This window comes from Castor canadensis, chromosome 11 (assembly GCF_047511655.1).
Source record: "Castor canadensis chromosome 11, mCasCan1.hap1v2, whole genome shotgun sequence".
In the NCBI taxonomy this organism is placed as follows: Eukaryota; Metazoa; Chordata; class Mammalia; order Rodentia; family Castoridae; genus Castor; species Castor canadensis.
In genome coordinates, this window is record NC_133396.1 from 33,967,706 (window position 1) to 33,983,951 (window position 16,246).

Consider the following 16,246-nt stretch of genomic DNA (forward strand, 5'->3'; position numbering starts at 1 on the left):
AAATAGTTAAAAGGCAAAAACCTCAGGTCTCCGTTTTTGCCCCTTACCAGAGCAAAAGCCTCCAGATAGATGCTCTCTCTCCTTTCATAGAAAGCATATATGCCTCACAGGATATATAGGGGAACAAAAGTCTACTTCATCAAGAGTCCCCATCCATGCCTCTAAAGGGGTCCTCCTTCTGGCCATGCAAGCCCTCTTGGTTACTTTGATAGAGTTTTTTTTAATTACAAGCGTTCAGCTGATAGAGGAGAACTAGGCCTACCTGGGTCGCAGGGCAAACAGGCGAGTCAAATAGATGAGAGATTGGTCGAAGATCATCTCAGGGGGGTGGGTGCAACTGAGATATCTATCTGTAAATCCTCCACGACTCTACCCACGAGTGGCAGTGGAAGGAGCAAGGGAGAGCCCTCTCCCACTAGAGTTTCTCCTCATCTGGGGATGCTTAGATAAAAGGAGAAACCTCTGATAAGGTGACCAATTTTCCCTTGTTTCCCTTTTTAGATGGAAAATCAAGCCTCAAGGATCCAGGAAGGATCCCCCTTGCCTACTTATTAACTCAAGTTTTACTGCACCCAGGCTTGGCCACAGTATCCTCTGGGAGATAAGGAAAGATGGCCAGAAGGAGGCAGCATTAATTATAATACCATTCTTCAATTAGATATGTTCTATAAAGAGGAGGGAAAGTGGACCGAAGTTCCATACGTTTAATTGTTTTTTTTCCTAAGAGACCACTCAGAATGGCTAAACAAATGCAGGCTAGATACCCAGACCATGGTAACCCTTTGCAAAAAGCCCCCAAACTCCCTTGAGCAAAAAAAAACCCATCTAATGCTCCATCAGCATCCCCTCTTCCCCCTTACCCAGCCACCTCACACACTAGACGCTGTCCCACAGGACTCTACCCCTCCAGTTAATTCCTAGAGGGGACAGAGCTCATGTTCCTTTTAGAGTGAGTGAACGTAAAGAAATAAAAAAGGATTTAGAAAATTACACAGAAAACCCAGATCAGTACATCCAGGCATTTAGAGAAGTCAGCCAAAACTTTGAACTGAGCTGGAAAGAGATAATGCTATTGCTATCTCAGACCCTCACTTCTCTGGAGAAACAGCGGGTTCTAGATCAGGCAGTCACAGCTGGAGACAATTATCACTTAGATAAAAGCAGGCCCTACAGGCCTGTCTCACACTGGGCTCTCACAGGAGAAGGAGGGGGAGGGAGAAGAAAGACAAAGACATTGGATACCTAGAAGGGAGCCTCGATTCCCAATTCCAACAGGAGATCAGGCAGTGCCTAGGTATGATCCTAAGTGGGACCCTGAAAATGACAAGGATGAATGGAGTCATAACCATTTCATCCACTGCATTCTTAAAGGACTAAGAAGAGCCAAGGTAAAACCTCTTCATTACTCCCAAGTCACAGCTGTACAGCAAGGACCCTTAGAAAGTCCAGTAGCTTTCCTACAGAGACTTAAGGATGCTTTACAAAAGCATACCAACATTATACCAGAGTCACATGAAGAGGAAATCGACCTAAATTTCTAACACAGCACCAGATATCCGTAAAAAGCTTCAGAAATTGGTGGCTGAAGGGAGCAGAGATCTGGACCAATTGGTCCGTGTAGCCACATCTGTATACTATAACAGGGACTTAGAAAAAGAAAGGAAGGATCTGGAAAGGGAAAAGAGAAAGGATAAGCGGCAGAAGGCTCTGATCACAGCGCTCAGAGGCTCCCCTGGGGTGAAGTCCAAACCCAAGGACATGCTTTCAATGTGGACAGGCAGGCCATTTTAGGAGGGAGTGCCCCTGGAGAAAGCTACCTCCGGGACCCTGCCCCATTTGTCGGGGAAAACATTGGAAGGCATACTGTCCCCGGTTCCCAGGGGAACCGAGGTCAGAGCCTCTCACCCAATGACGGGTCCCGGGGGGGGGGGGGGGCCTCCCATACAGGCTTCTGTAACCACTGTAAAAGCAGAAGAGCCCCAAATTAAGCACAAGGTCAGCCTCCTTATCAATACTGAAGCCAGCATCTCAGCTATTCCTTTCTCTCCCAGACCCAGGTCCTCCAAGAAAATTACTGTTCAAGGTATATCAGGCCAGCCTCTAAAGCGTTATTTCACTCAGCCTTTAGCCTGCTCCTGGGGAGATTTCCATTTCTGTCACCCCTTTTTAATTGTCCCAGAAACCCCTACTCCTCTGCTAGGGGAGACTTTCTATCCAAATTGGAGGTACAGCTTCTTTTACCCCTAGGAGAGTACTTTTGCGTGCCCCAATAGAGGAACAAGTAGACCCCACGGTGTGGACGGATGGACACACTGTGGGATGGGCACAAACAGCTGCCCCAGTCCTAATTCATCTCGAGGACCCCTCCTGGTTTTCCCATCAAAAACAATATCCTTTAAAGCCAGAAGTTAAGGAGGGGCTAATTCCCATAATCAAAGACTTAAAGAGACAGGGACTGCTAATAGAATGCTCCAGCCCATATAATACTCCTATTCTTGGTGTCAGGAAGGGACCTAACAAATGGAGGCTAGTCCAGGATCTCAGCCTGATCAACAAAGCAGTAGTGCCTCTCCTGTAGTTCCAAATCCCTATATGCTTTTAGCCCAAATACCTCAGGGTACTACTTACTACTCTGTCCTAGATTTAAAAGATGCCTTCTTTTGCATTCCCTTACACCCTAAAAGTCAACCTATCTTTGCCTTTGAGGACCCCACAAGAAAGTCTGGGCAGGTCACTTGGGGACTGTCCTCCCCCAGGGATTCAGAGACAGCCCCCACCTCTTGGGGTTAGCTCTAACCCAAGACTTGGCAGAATGGCAATACCCACAAGCTACTCTGCTACAATATGTAGATGACCTCCTGCTCTGTGGACCAAATGAGCTTGTCATTTCATGAGCCACTGAATCCTTACTAAACTTCTTAGCAGATAGAGGTTATAAGATCTCTAAGGAAAAAGCCCAATTGTGTCAGTCTAGGGTTACATATTTAGGTCTTGTCCTGAAGAAAGAAATGAGATCTCTAGGAGAAGACAGAATCCATCCAATCCTGACGTTTCCTCTACCTAAAACTCTAAAACAATTGAGGGCCTTTTTGGGGGTCACAGGATACTGCAGAATTTGGATCCTGGGATATGCAGACCTAGCCAGGCCTTTATACTACCCAGCCCTTTATTGAGTGTGATGACAAGTCAGAAAATCCATTCCACAGGTTAAAAAAGGCTCTTATGACAGCTCCTGCCCTGGGTCTCCCAATACAAGACAAGTTTCAATTATATGTCTATGAAAAGGGAGGACTGGCCTTGGGCGTGGTGACTCAGCTCTGGGGCATCACTCCCCAGCCAGTAGGTTACTTAAAAAAGAGTTAGATCAGGTAGCCAAGGGATGGCCAGGATGCCTCAGAGCAATGCTACAGTAAGCCTTCTAGTGCTTGAAGCTCAGAAACTTATCCTAAACTGCCCCCTAACGGTTTATACCCCACACGACCTAGGGGGAATTTTAAACTCAAAAGGAGAACTTTGGCTATCTGACAGCTGTCTACTTAAATATCAGGCCCAGCTTCTGGGAGGGACAGAAATAACTTTAAGGACCTGTCAGAGTCTAAATTCTGCATCCCTTCTACCAGAGGCAGAGAGAAATCCTGAGCACTCCTGTGAGGAGGAGGTACTTATGGAAAATTATGCTGCCCGACCTGACTTAACTGATCAGCCCTTAAAAAACCCAGATCTAAAATTATACACTGATGGCAGTTCCTTTGTCAAGAATGGTGTCAGACATTCAGGGTTTGCAGTTGTGACAGAATTTGGCACCCTCACATTAGGTCCTCTTCCTCCTAATTCAAGTGCTCAACTGGCAGAAGCCCTAAGACTGTCAAAAGAACAGAAAGTCAACATCTATACAGATTCTAAGTATGCCTTCCTGATCCTGCATGCTCATGCAGCCATCTGGAAGGAAAGAGAAATGCTAACTACAACAGGAACAGCTTCCCATAGGGATAAAAGGGAGGTTACTTTAATAGTTTTAGGGATAACAGCATTAGTTGCAGCCCTTGCTGGAATCAGCTATGGGGTGATTGCCAATCATGTAACTGCAAAAAACCTAACCAAAGTGGTAGAAGCCACCTCAGACCAGGTAGGCCTTGCCATTAAGGACATGAAAAGGTCTTTGTCGTTCCTTGCCTGTATGGTAACAGTCCACCGCCTGGCCCTAGATTTTCTTTTGCCCAAGCAAGAGGGGGGTATGTGCCATTGCCAATACTTCCTGTTGCACATATATAAACACTTCAGGTATTGTAGAGGAACGTGCAGATGACATTCTCCAACAGGCTAAGTGGCTCCGGGAGCAATCTCTTGAAACTCAGGTTTCTACTCAGGTATGGGAACAAATAAAATCCTGGCTCCCCTCCAGGACTTGGTTCCTACCCTTTCTGGGGCCTATAGTTGCCCTATTCTCTTGCTTGTGTTTGGGCCTTGCATTTTAAACTTGTCAAGTTTGTTTTCTCTTTCTCTCGCTTAGAATCCATCAAACTACAAATGCCTCTGGTGGTGATGAAAACGACAACTCCTCTTGTGGTCAGTCCTGACGCTGCGGGCCCCTTCATTGCCCCCTGTCAGCAGGAGGCAGTTACTGAACAGACTTCGTCGTCCCTATCCCTAACAGCAGTTAGGGCAACCATTGAGGGGGAATGAAGGACTGAAGGACGGACTGCTGGAGGTCCCAAAAGGCGAAAAGTGGTCAAGGACACACTTCTCCTCCCTAGGAAATGCCTGTTTGCATCTGAAAGGCATCTCGGCCATCAGGCAATAGTCACAAATAGGCTATAAAACCCCACTCCCCAACCTGACCCAGGGGATCACTGGTTTCCAGGTCCCCCTGCATTCTCCAATATGCAGTCTTTCTCTTCTCTTTTCTCCAACTAAATTCTCTGCAAATAAAATCTTTCCGACCTCTGCTGTTGGAGTCTGCCTGTGCTTTCATTCTCAGAGCATGCTCAAGAATCCTGAGCATCTGAAATTCCTGCGCGTGTCATCCGTGCATCAGAGCCACTCCACCCATCACCTTTTTGTGTTGGGTGTTTTCAAGATAGGGTTTCAGGAACTGTTTGCCCTGGCTGACTTGGAACCAGGATCCTTCTGATCTCTGCCTCCTGAGTAACTAGGATTTTAGGCTTGAGCCACTGGTACCCAGCAGGGATACTTTTTTTTAATGTTAAAAAAAAAAGTTCTGCATAATAAAAGAAACAATCAAAAGGGTGAAGAGAAAGCCTATAGAATTCGAGAAAATCTTTGTCAGACATTCATCTAAGGTATTAACATGTAGAATATATAAAGAACTGAAAAAAATTAAACAATAACAACTACAAAATAAAAACTTTAAGGTAAGGTTACTTTGGCAGAAGGGTCTGCTTTTATTGGTTGTTTTGTGATGTTTAAATTTTTTGTTGTTGTGAAAGTGTAAGAGGTGCTTAAAATGTATCACCACCACCACCACCAATCCCCTCTTACAACTGTTATATGTTAAAAAAAAAGTTGGTGGAGTGGGTAAAGTGGTCGAGTGCCTGCCTACCTTGCAAACTTAGCAAGTGTGAGGTCCTGAGTTTAAACCCCATTACTAAAAAAAAAACCAGGTGCTTCAACTGCCTTTGCTGAAAAGCACCTCCTTACTTGGGTCCATGAATTAACTAAAATCAGGAGAAAAGCTTGGTATCCTGTCTCCATTTTGTTCCTGTTGTCCTTTGCTCTGAACCATTCTCTCCTGCAGTCACCTTGGAATCAAGAAAGGACAGGAATGATGGATAACATCTTTACAGTTACCCCAGGAATAGCAGAGCCTTGCAGGACAGACCACCCCCCAAATAGTTAATAGTTGAGGACAACTATGATGATCAGGCTATACCCTGGAGCAGGAGTGATCATCTCTTGGACACCAGATTGTCCCCCTCAAGTGATGACAGTTCGGAATCCTTAGAGAACAAGGACTGAGATAATGGTCAACTAAGCCCCCCTCAACCACAGAAACACCTGTGACTGGGACTGTTTACCTATGCATACCTTTATGTCCTGCTCTTTATTATTTGTGTATCTCAGTCAAAGCTCATGTCTGCACCCCAAAGATGGCTGAAAATGGGGGGCTGAGTCTTACTTTGCCTCTCCCCATGGCATGTCCCAGACCACGTAGTAAATCTTTCTCTGCCCTTCACTGTGTCTCTTTATTTGGCATATAGAAGCAAGTGGCTAGAACGCATGTGGAAGCCCAGGAGGTTGGGCCTGGGGTCCTGAACTCTAGTTTCAAAAGTAATAATAAAGTTTATTAGAAAAAGAATTTAGTATAACAACATAAAAGTGGGGAGAAATGGGGGGAAAAAGGAAAACATTTCCTGTTCCCCATGAAGAAAATGTATGTAAAGACTTGCTGTTTCTAGGCTGGCAGAAGTGGTACAATGCCTCCCTAATAAACATGAGGACTGAGTTTGAAATTTTTAACCTTAGACAAGATCACATTTGTTCTATATGAACAGAGAGCACAGCTCATTTTGTTTCTTATTTGTGCTTCAGTATGTTTTGGTTGTTTTTGAGACAGACTTTTAACCATGTAGCCCAGACTGGCCTTGAACTGGTCATCCTCCTGCCTTTTGTTCCATTTTTGTACTGCTGAGGATTAAACCCAGGGCCTTGAACATGCCAGGCAAATGCTCTCTCACTGAGCTATTCCCCAGTCCATTTGTTTGTTTTCTGTAATGGGGTCTTAGTGTCGTTGCTTAGGAGCAATGACAAAGGGGACTCCATTTTGGATGAGAGAGGCACTTTATTTTTTTTTTCAATTTTTTATTTTTTATTTTATTTTTTTTCCTTTTTCTTTTATTATTCATATGTGCATACAAGGCTTGGTTCATTTCTCCCCCCTGCCCCCACCCCCTCCCTTTCCACCCACTCCGCCCCCTCCCTCTCCCCCCCCCTCAATACCCAGCAGAAACTATTTTGCCCTTATTTCTAATTTTGTTGTAGAGAGAGTATAAGCAATAATAGGAAGGAACAAGGGTTTTTGCTGGTTGAGATAAGGATAGCTATACAGGGCATTGACTCACATTGATTTCCTGTGCGTGGGTGTTACCTTCTAGGTTAATTCTTCTTGAACTAACCTTTTCTCTAGTACCTGTTCCCCTTTTCCTATTGGCCTCAGTTGCTTTTAAGGTATCTGCTTTAGTTTCTCTGCATTGAGGGCAACAAATGCTGGCTAGTTTTTTAGGTGTCTTACCTATCCTCACCCCTCCCTTGTGTGCTGAGAGAGGCACTTTAAAAGCAGACATTTAAAGAGGTGTGGGAAACAACAGGCTTCTCAGAAAGATAAGAAACCCCTTATCAAAATAACAAAATGCAGCTGCTCAATGTGGGTAGTGGGCTCCAAGGCGAGGATGAGTTGGGCAGACTTTCAAGGCCAGGATGAAATGACCAGACTTTCTCAGAATGTTCCGTTGCATAAGGAAAAGGATGGAGAGATGGCCGAGTTCAGCGAGAACTGACTTGGCACCAGCCAACTGCAAATATACTTTCAAGGTAGACTAGTTGGACCTAAGCTAGGTAGCACCTTAGACTTCAGCTATACTATGGCTTCAGCTTTCCAAATCCCCTCCCGTCCATTGATGTCTTTTTAATAAACTTTGCACTTGCTTTACTCTTAACTCCTGGTCCAGCATCTTCAATCATCAACTATGCCAGGACACAAACTGGAGATCAACAATCCAGTGTCATTAGGTCTCATATTTGCTCAGGTTGGTCTCCTGAGTGCTGGGACTAAAGAGGTCTCTCAATATTTAAAAGAAAAAAAAAAAATCCAACCTAAGTGTTACATCATTTAAAAACAACTTGCCACATGAATCTGAAAGACTGCCCAGTCCCTCCTCTCTCCCACCCACCTGCAAACAAAAACTAGTTCAAATGCTATTTTTCTTGTTCACTTAAACAGTAAGAGAAGGAGGAGAAGGAAACATAGCTAACATATTTTAGTACTTTAATACACTTCCAGCCCTTACTAACGACCCCTTTATATGGCTTATTTCATTTAATTTTGGTCAAGGAACTGGATGCTGGTGGCACACCTGTAATTCTAACTACCTGGGAGGATGAGTTGGGGAGAATCATGGTTGGAGGCCAGCCCAGGCAAATAGCTCTAGAGACCTCCATCTTCAAAAACTAACCAGAGCAAGATGGACTAGAGGTGTGGCTCAAGTAATAGAGTACCTGCTTTGCAAGTGGGAAATCCTGAGTTCAATTCCCAGTACTGCCAAAAAAATTAAAAAATAAAAATGTGGAGGAAATGAAACTTGGAAATGTGAAGTGGGCTGGGTGCAGGGGGCTCAAGCCTGGAATCCTAGCTACTTGGAGGCACAGATCAAGAGGGTCACAGTTTGAAGTCAGCCCAGGCAAAAAAAGTGAGACCCTACCTCAAAAATACCCAGCACAAAAAGAAGGATGGTGGTATGGCTGGAGTGGTAGAGCCTGAGTTCAAACCCTAGTACTGCAAAAAAAAAAAAAAAAAAAAAATTCTGAAGTGGCTTACTTCAGCCCCCTCCCTTTCCTGACACCTTATCTACAGTAAAGGTTCAATAAGTTGCTGAAAAAAAAAAAATAATGAAAAACCAAGAGGATTGGCTAGGCTGGGCCTCAAAAATTAAAAAAAAAAAAACAAATGAGAGTGGGGGCTGGGGCTGAAGCTGAGGACCTGGCCTAGCATGTGTGTAAGATAAAAAAAGAAAGCAATAATTCAGGTCTCCTAAACTTGAGTTGCCCAACTAGGAACTGGGGCTTAAATGCAAAACTGAGTAAAACTAATACTGTAATGTAGGGAATAGCAAACTTGTTCTTTGTCACAGGCAAAACCCTCCGATTTTGACAATTACCTAAGTCCCAAACCGTTGTTCTGACCAATTAATAAACGCTTTTTAAAAAAGGGTGGGGCGGGGGTGACTTACCCCTGTAGCCTGTAAGCCTAGCTGCTTGGGAGGATTCTGGTTCCAAGCCAGCCCTGGCAAACAGTTCAAGACCCCCTCCCATCTCCAAATGACCAGAGCAAAACGGACTGGAGCTGTGGATCAAAAGCCTGCTTTGCGAGCTTGAGGCCCTGAGTTCAAACCCCAGTCCCACCAAAAAACCGTGCTTGTGCACACTTTCAAATCTGCTCTTGGGATCAACTTGAACCACACTCAACAAAGTCTCCACATAATGAAGGGAAAAAAAAGATATTTCCAAAACGCTTAATCAGGAAAGTACCAAAAGTAGGAGGGGAAAGAGAAGAAAAGAAAGTACTAAGAACTTGTGGCATCACTCCATCCGAGCTCATGTGCAGTTGAGGAGCTTAGGAAGCAGCAATTCGGTCCTGAAAATGAAAAAAAAACCTCTTCTTGAGAACCCAGGTTATAAAGAAGACCGCTCACCCTCTTGCTCCTCTAAAGGAGAAGGAGAACAATCATCAATGGCAAATACAGAACCAGACTAACAAAAAAAAAAAAAGAAAAAGAAAAAATCCACATAAAGAAACCCTATCTCGAAAAACCTTTCACAAAAATAGAGCTGGTGGAGTGACTCAACAGGAAGGCCCTGAGTTCGAGCCCCAGTACCGCAAAAAAGAAAACAAACAAACCCAAATCCAGGTTTTAAAAACCCCAAGTATTTTTAAATGCTTAATGAGAGAAGTAGTAAGAACTTGTACCCCAACCTCAAAGATCATGGTAAGAAACTCACACAACATAGACTTTAACGCTGTGCTTCAAGAGCAAACAAGAAAACTTATTTTCCTTCACCAAAGATCTCTTATTAAGAACACAACTTACAAAGGAAACCACTCAGACGACGCCCCCACCCTCTTCCTCTCTCACAGGAGGAGGAAGAACGATCATCAATGGCAAATGGCAGCTGCCACACAACAGCACCCAAAGCCAACTTCACGCTCAGGTGAGAACGTTGTGTCTCCTCCTCGTGGTTTCCGGTACTCTACACGATCAGAGAAACTTCTCTAGTAACGAACTATAGAAATGATCCCTGAAAGTATAGTCTTAGCTTCCTGCCTCCGGCCTCTGCTTGGTCTGTCACAGCCCTACATTTTAAACTGATGGTCCGTTTTGTTTTTTTATTTGTTTGTTTGGGGGAAGGAGATCGATCATCTGATCATGGGTATCTCTCCTATATAATATATTTCATAAGACTGGCCAAATGGCAAAGTTTAGAACACTATTTCCCTTGTAAATCTTCCACAATGAATTCATTAACATACAGCTCATAGCAACCAATCACACACTTCACTCTGTAGCCTGTTCTGTCTTTCCCTCCCTCCCTCCCTTCCTCCCTCTCTCTTTCTTGCCTCAGAGTGGCAACCTCTTCAATATCACACAAATGAGCTTAGTTTGAGCTTAGTTCAGACCGAGCTGATTTCCTCTGCATAGAAAGAAGTGGGAGGGAAGGAGAGAGACAGATCATCTGACCATCAATCTAAAGTATTTCAAGACTTAATTCATGTCATCTCTTTTGGAAGCCTTTCCTCACCTCTCCAGGTAATAGTGACTATCACTTGTTTTGTGGCCCTAATTATTTTTGTGTGCTCACATTTACTTTCCACTACTAAACTATGAGCTCTTTATTTATGGGAGTTCTTTGGTTTTGTGTGTGTGTGTGTGTTCAGGCTAGTCTCAAACTCCTGAGCTCCAACGATCCTCCCACCTCAGCTTCCCAAGTAACTAGGGGCAATAGGCATGCATCATTGCAACTGGATTGTGAGTTGTTTTTTTTTTTTCCAATCAGATTTTGTTTTGGGGTGCATAAAAATTTGGTAGCAAATGGTAGGTATATTCTACTACATTTTGGAAATTTTCCTCACCTTTTTTAAAGTTTGAAAAAAAAAGTTTTTTTAAGGACTAGAGGTGTGGCTCAAGTGATAAGAGTGCTTGCCTACCAACTAGGAAGCCCTGCCCAGCTCACAGTTGTAATTCTAGCTATTAGGAGGCAGAGATCAGGAGGATACTGGTTCGAAGCCAAATAGTTCAGGAGATCCTATTTCCAATTCTCTTTTTTTGGCAGTACTGGGGTTTGAACTAAAGGCCTCATGCTTGCTAAGCAGTCACTTTAATACTTGAGCCACTCCACTAGTCCTGAGACCGTATGGTGAAAAAACTCTTCACAAAAAAGGACTGGTGGAGTAGGCCCTGAGTTCAAGCTCCAGTACTGAAAAAAAAAAACAAACTATGATTCATCTGGAGAGCAACAAAAAAAACAGGTTCATATGGGAGACTTGGAAGGAAGAAATAGCCGAGGTTAAGTTTGGACTTTTTATGGCTTTTAGCTCTAGAGTGTGGCTAAAACTAGGGCAGAAAGTTCTATCAGCTAACCAGAGGTTAGAGTTCAGGCAAACTTAGCAACTGAAAAGTGAAGGAGGAAAATCACAGAAAGGAGAGAACCACAAAGGAGACGCTCCTAATGATGCATATAAATTCTACACAAATCTCTGAGTAGCCCTTCACATATGCACAGGGTTAGTTCAAAGAAGCACAACCAAAACCTAAAGAATTGTACTGGCAATTGAACTGCCGGTCCCTGCAGGGGAATACGAATTCACCTGTTAGCTGCCTGCTCAGTAATTAATTAAAACACAAACAGACTCACCCTCTTCAGAAGAAGACTATAGAATCTAGAGCCCCCTGAGCACTGATAATGTTCAGGATATAATCCAAAATTACTCAACTTTAGAATAAACAGGAAAAATATGTAACCCATATTCAAAAGAAAACAATCAAGGAAGACCAACTGCAAGATGACCTAAACCTTGGAAATAAAGTAGCTGTATTTCAACTATATCCTATGTTCAAGGATATAAAGGAAAATATGCTCCAATGAAAAGATATCTCACTAGAGTCGGGCCCTGCTGATTCACGCCTATAACCCTAGCTACTCAGGAGGCAGAGATCAAGAAGATCAAGGTTCGAGACCAGCCCAGGCAAATAGTTCTGATGAGATCCTATCTCAAAAATACCCAACATAAAAAAGGTCTGGCAGAGTAGCTCAAGTGATGGAGAGCCTGCCTAGCAAGTTTGAGGCCCTAAGTTCAAACACCAATACTGCCTCCCCCCTCAAAAAAGATAAATCTCAGTAGAGGAATAAAACTATAAAAAAGAAACATTCTAGAATTGAAAGCTATATCAGAAATAAAAATTTCACTGCATAAATTTAACAGAAGATTAATTACAGAAGATTTTTTTTCTCTTTGGTTTTTTGAAACAGGGTCTCACATATAGCCCAAGCTAGCCTCAAACTTGAGGTCTTTCTGCCTTAGCCTCTCCAATGCCAGCATTAGAAGCCTCCAACAACATAAACTGGAAGGAGATTCCTAAAGTTGATAGTCAACAGAAATAATCCCAAGTAAAGGACACAGAGAGGGGACTGAGGATGTAGCTCACTGGTAGAGCATTTACCTAACATGCATTGTGCCATATGTTCAATCCCCAGCACCACAACAAACTAACAAATCACTTAAATCTTTTGTTCAATTACTTTTTTTTAAGACAGGGTGGCCCAGGCTAGCCTTGAACTCAAAATCCTCCTGGCTTGTTAGGCAAGTGTTCTACCCTAACACTTCCTTCCAAACCCTTTTTAATTTAAGACAGGGTCTTGCTATGTAACCCAGGCTGGCCTTTTTTTTTCAGTACTGGGGCTTTAACTCAGGGCCTACACCTTGAGCCACTCCACCAGCCCTTTTTGTGTTAGGTATTTTTGAGATAGGGTCTTCTGAACTATTTCCCTGGGCTGGCTTTGAACTACAATCCTCCTGATCTCTGCCTTCTGAGTAGCTAGGATTTACAGGCATGAACCACTGGCCTCAGGCCAGGCTGACCTTGAATTTGAAATCCAACTGCCTCAGGCTCCCAAATGCTGGGATTACACATGTGAAACACCATGCCTGGCTATACCCAGCTCTTTCATGAAATTTTAATTTCTCCTGTCCTTCATATTGCCATATTCAGGAATGCTTGGCTAGCTTTCCTTTTTCTTGCTGCCTGACTGTTCCTCTGATCTCAAGGCTGTTTTTGATAGTTCCAGAGCTGAAGTAGAGGCCAATCAATGACACAAAAAGGTGCAATTGCGGATGGAGCTCAGTGGCCCTAGCTTGTGCAAAGCCTTGACTTTGATCCCCAGAACTGCAAACGTGGGGGTGGGGGAGGAGGGCCATGGCCTTCCGACTTAGCTGATACTCTTTATAGCTTTTGCCTTCATTCCAATGTCTACTCTTCTGTGCAAATGGTTAGTGGGTCTTTCTGATACTTCGACTACTCTTCACAGTGCGCTCATGTAGGCCAGTTTCCTTTCCTGTGGACTTCTTGTTACCCTCAAGCTCCTATTCTCCAGGGCTACACCTTCATCCTCTCTGTTGAGATTCTTCCTTCACAGGCTCAGCTTCACAGTGTTGTCTACTTGCCCCAGTAAGTGGTAGAAGTGTTTGTCACCCATGCTCACCCAGCCATCAAGGACTGCTCCAAGTAGATAGCAGTCTCCCTGACCCCCAAACTTCAAGTAACATTCCAGGTTCTCTGTATGTCACCATGGAGGAGCTGGGGAAGGCTGTCATATTTCAGCTATTCAGCAGGCTGGAAAACAAGCTCCTATGTCCCTGATTTGCAAGCACCATAATTCCTCTCTAGGAAGTTTGCCTGAAGGGCCTTGTACTTGGCTTGAGGATGAAAGGAGGGGAAAATCTACTGAATGCCAACCTTGAAAGAATCCAGTATTATTCACATCCCTACCCCACTGTTTTCTCTTACAGGCTGGAGGTGGGTGAAGCTGTTGAAAGACATTTTCACCTCTGAGTAAGAAGATCTACAATTAGACTGTGAAGAAACGTATCACCCTGTTCTTTAGATGAAATTCCCAGACATGGGGAAAGTCTTTTTTGATAACCAGTTACACCTGTTAATCTATCTCATACTATATCTGAAAATCAAGAATTTAAAGATGCAGGACTGGGGATATGGTTCAAGTGGTGGACCTGTGCCTAGCAAGCTTAAGGCCCTGAGTTTAATCTTTAGTATTGAAAAAAAACAAGAAGGATTTAAGATGGGCATCGGTGGCTCATGCCTGTAATCCTAGCTACTCAGGAGGCAGAGATCAAGAACTTTGAAGCCAGTTGAGCAAATAGTTTGAGAGACCCTATCTCGAAAAAAAAAAGAAAAAAAAAAAGCCCATCACAAAAATAGGGCTGGTAGAGTGGCTCAAGGTGGAGGCTCTGAGTTCAAAGACCAGAACTGAAGAAAAAAAAAAAGAATTTAAAGATGCAGAATGTTTAGGTTTAGGAGATGCCTTAGATATAGTAAATACCATAAAACTCTGCTTCTCACGCTGGACGATGTTGCTAGACAGACACTAGAAATCCTAACACACTATCTTGAAAATCAATTTTATATTAATATATACATGGCCATGTTGTGAAGTATAATGCAAAATTTTGAGGGAAAAATCCCCAGGATATTGCGAGTAAATTATTGAGTTCACTGTGACCTACTTTATCTACACACCCTAATGGTGGTAAGTGGAAAAATTTGAAAACTTCTTGAGGGCACTCTTCTGTGGAATAGGTAGATTCTAGAAAGACTGGTATTAGCTGGTCAGCTGTGGCCCATGCCTGTAATTCTAGATAGTTAGGAGCAGAGATCAGGATTGATGCTCAAAGCCAGACAGCAAAAAGTTTGAGAGACCCTATCTCAAAAACACCTATTACAAAAAGGGCTGGTGGAGTGGCTTAAGATGAAGGCCCTAAGTGCAAGCCTCAGTACCACCAAAAAAAAAAAAAAAAAAAAAAAAAAAAAAAAAAAAAGCACCAAGTGGAGGTGAAGAGCAAGGACAGAGAAAACTATGAAAGTTGGTCTCTTCAGTCAACCACAGGACTCAAGAGACTTGATGGAGTTGATTTGAAGAAGATAAAACAAGCAGAATCATGGGTGAAATTTTAGAAGCCTAGCAGTTAGAAGACCTTGTGGTCCTAAGCATAAAACAAAACAGTCTCTAAACAGGGATTTAAGACCACTATTTAACAATATAACTGCACTGGTAGAGAGTATCTTACTTCTTTTTTTTGGCAGCACTGGGGTTTAAACTCAGCCTCACTCTTGCTAGGCAGGTGCTCTACCACCTGAGCCATGCCTCTAGCCCCTTCATTTTCAGACTTTTCCAAGAACTTACTTAAAATTTTGTGGTGGTCTTGGCTTTTTTCTGAATGCTATTCAGAAATGTGAGCTGTGTTACATCTGCCATCTCAACATAGTACTTACCTTTCTTAAGAATTTTCTTTACTTTCACGTAGTTCCCTTGTTTGACATACTCATGAAGCTGAGCTTCCAAGGAGTCATTTCTTAAGGTACCAAGCTGAACAGGACAAGGGAATGGAAGATGAACAGCCCGGGACATCCTGTTTCAAAAGAGAGCAACATAATTATTCTAACTGAACCAGAAATGCAAACAAGAAATTTAGATTCTTTCACTTTTGGAAAACCATCCATCTTCATGAATAGAGTTGTCCCTAAGTATCTGAATGGAGACTGGCTCTAGGACCCCTTTAGATACCAAAATCCACAGATGCTCAAATCCCTTATATAACATGGAATAGAATTTGCATACAACCTATTCATAACCTCCCTATAAACTTTAAGTCATATCTAGTTACATAAGTATCTAATACAATGTAAATGCCACGTAAATGGTTGTTATACCTTATTGTTTAGGGAATAAGGACAAGAAAAAAGTCTATACATGTTCAGTACCAATGAAATTGAAAAAAAAATTTTTGTACAAGGTTGGTTGAATATGAGTATGTCAAACCAATGAATAAAGAGGGAAAATGGGACTGGCAAAGTGGCTCAAGTGGTAGAGTGCCTGCCTAGCAAGTGTGAGGCTCTGAGTTCAAATCCCAGTAAAAAAGAGCAAGGTAATTGCATGTTTTGTGGTACTGGGGGTTGAACTCCAGAGGGCCAACTTAAATGAAGAGGATTTTAGGGGAACAATTATAAAAACTATAAGATTAACCTCAATGTTATTGTTAAAATTGAAAAACAGTATATTTATAATTGATTCCAAGGACTAAAAAAATAAAATTAGGAATATATAACATTATTTTATCATTGTGATAATTAGCAGGGCACTTGTGGCTCACATCTGTAATCCCAGCTACTTGGGAGGCTGAGATGGAGAGGAGTGAAGTTTGAGACCAGCCTGGACAAATAGT

At 42.9% G+C, this 16,246-nt stretch overlaps 1 protein-coding gene and 1 non-coding gene across 12 annotated transcripts in view; both read right to left on the reverse strand.

Moving 5' to 3' along the window:
- Tex14 (testis expressed 14, intercellular bridge forming factor) overlaps nt 1–15,435 on the reverse strand; it is an 89,329-nt gene extending 73,894 nt beyond the window's left edge. For 10 of the 11 annotated variants that reach the window (XR_012438642.1, XM_074046190.1, XM_074046186.1 and 7 more), the window contains exon 1: nt 15,297–15,432. Coding sequence is in view for 9 of the 11 variants with exons in the window: in XM_074046190.1 (XP_073902291.1) it covers nt 15,297–15,432 (136 nt within the window). In the remaining 2 variants the exon portion in view is untranslated. Of the gene's footprint in view, nt 1–15,296 lie in introns of all 11 variants that reach the window. The other variant, XM_074046195.1, reaches the window with a different exon arrangement.
- Nucleotides 9,829–10,045, reverse strand: LOC141414226 (small nucleolar RNA U3). Its single transcript, XR_012439294.1, has one exon. It is a non-coding gene; the product is annotated as a small nucleolar RNA U3 (small nucleolar RNA).
- Nucleotides 15,436–16,246: the final 811 nt, after the last annotated feature.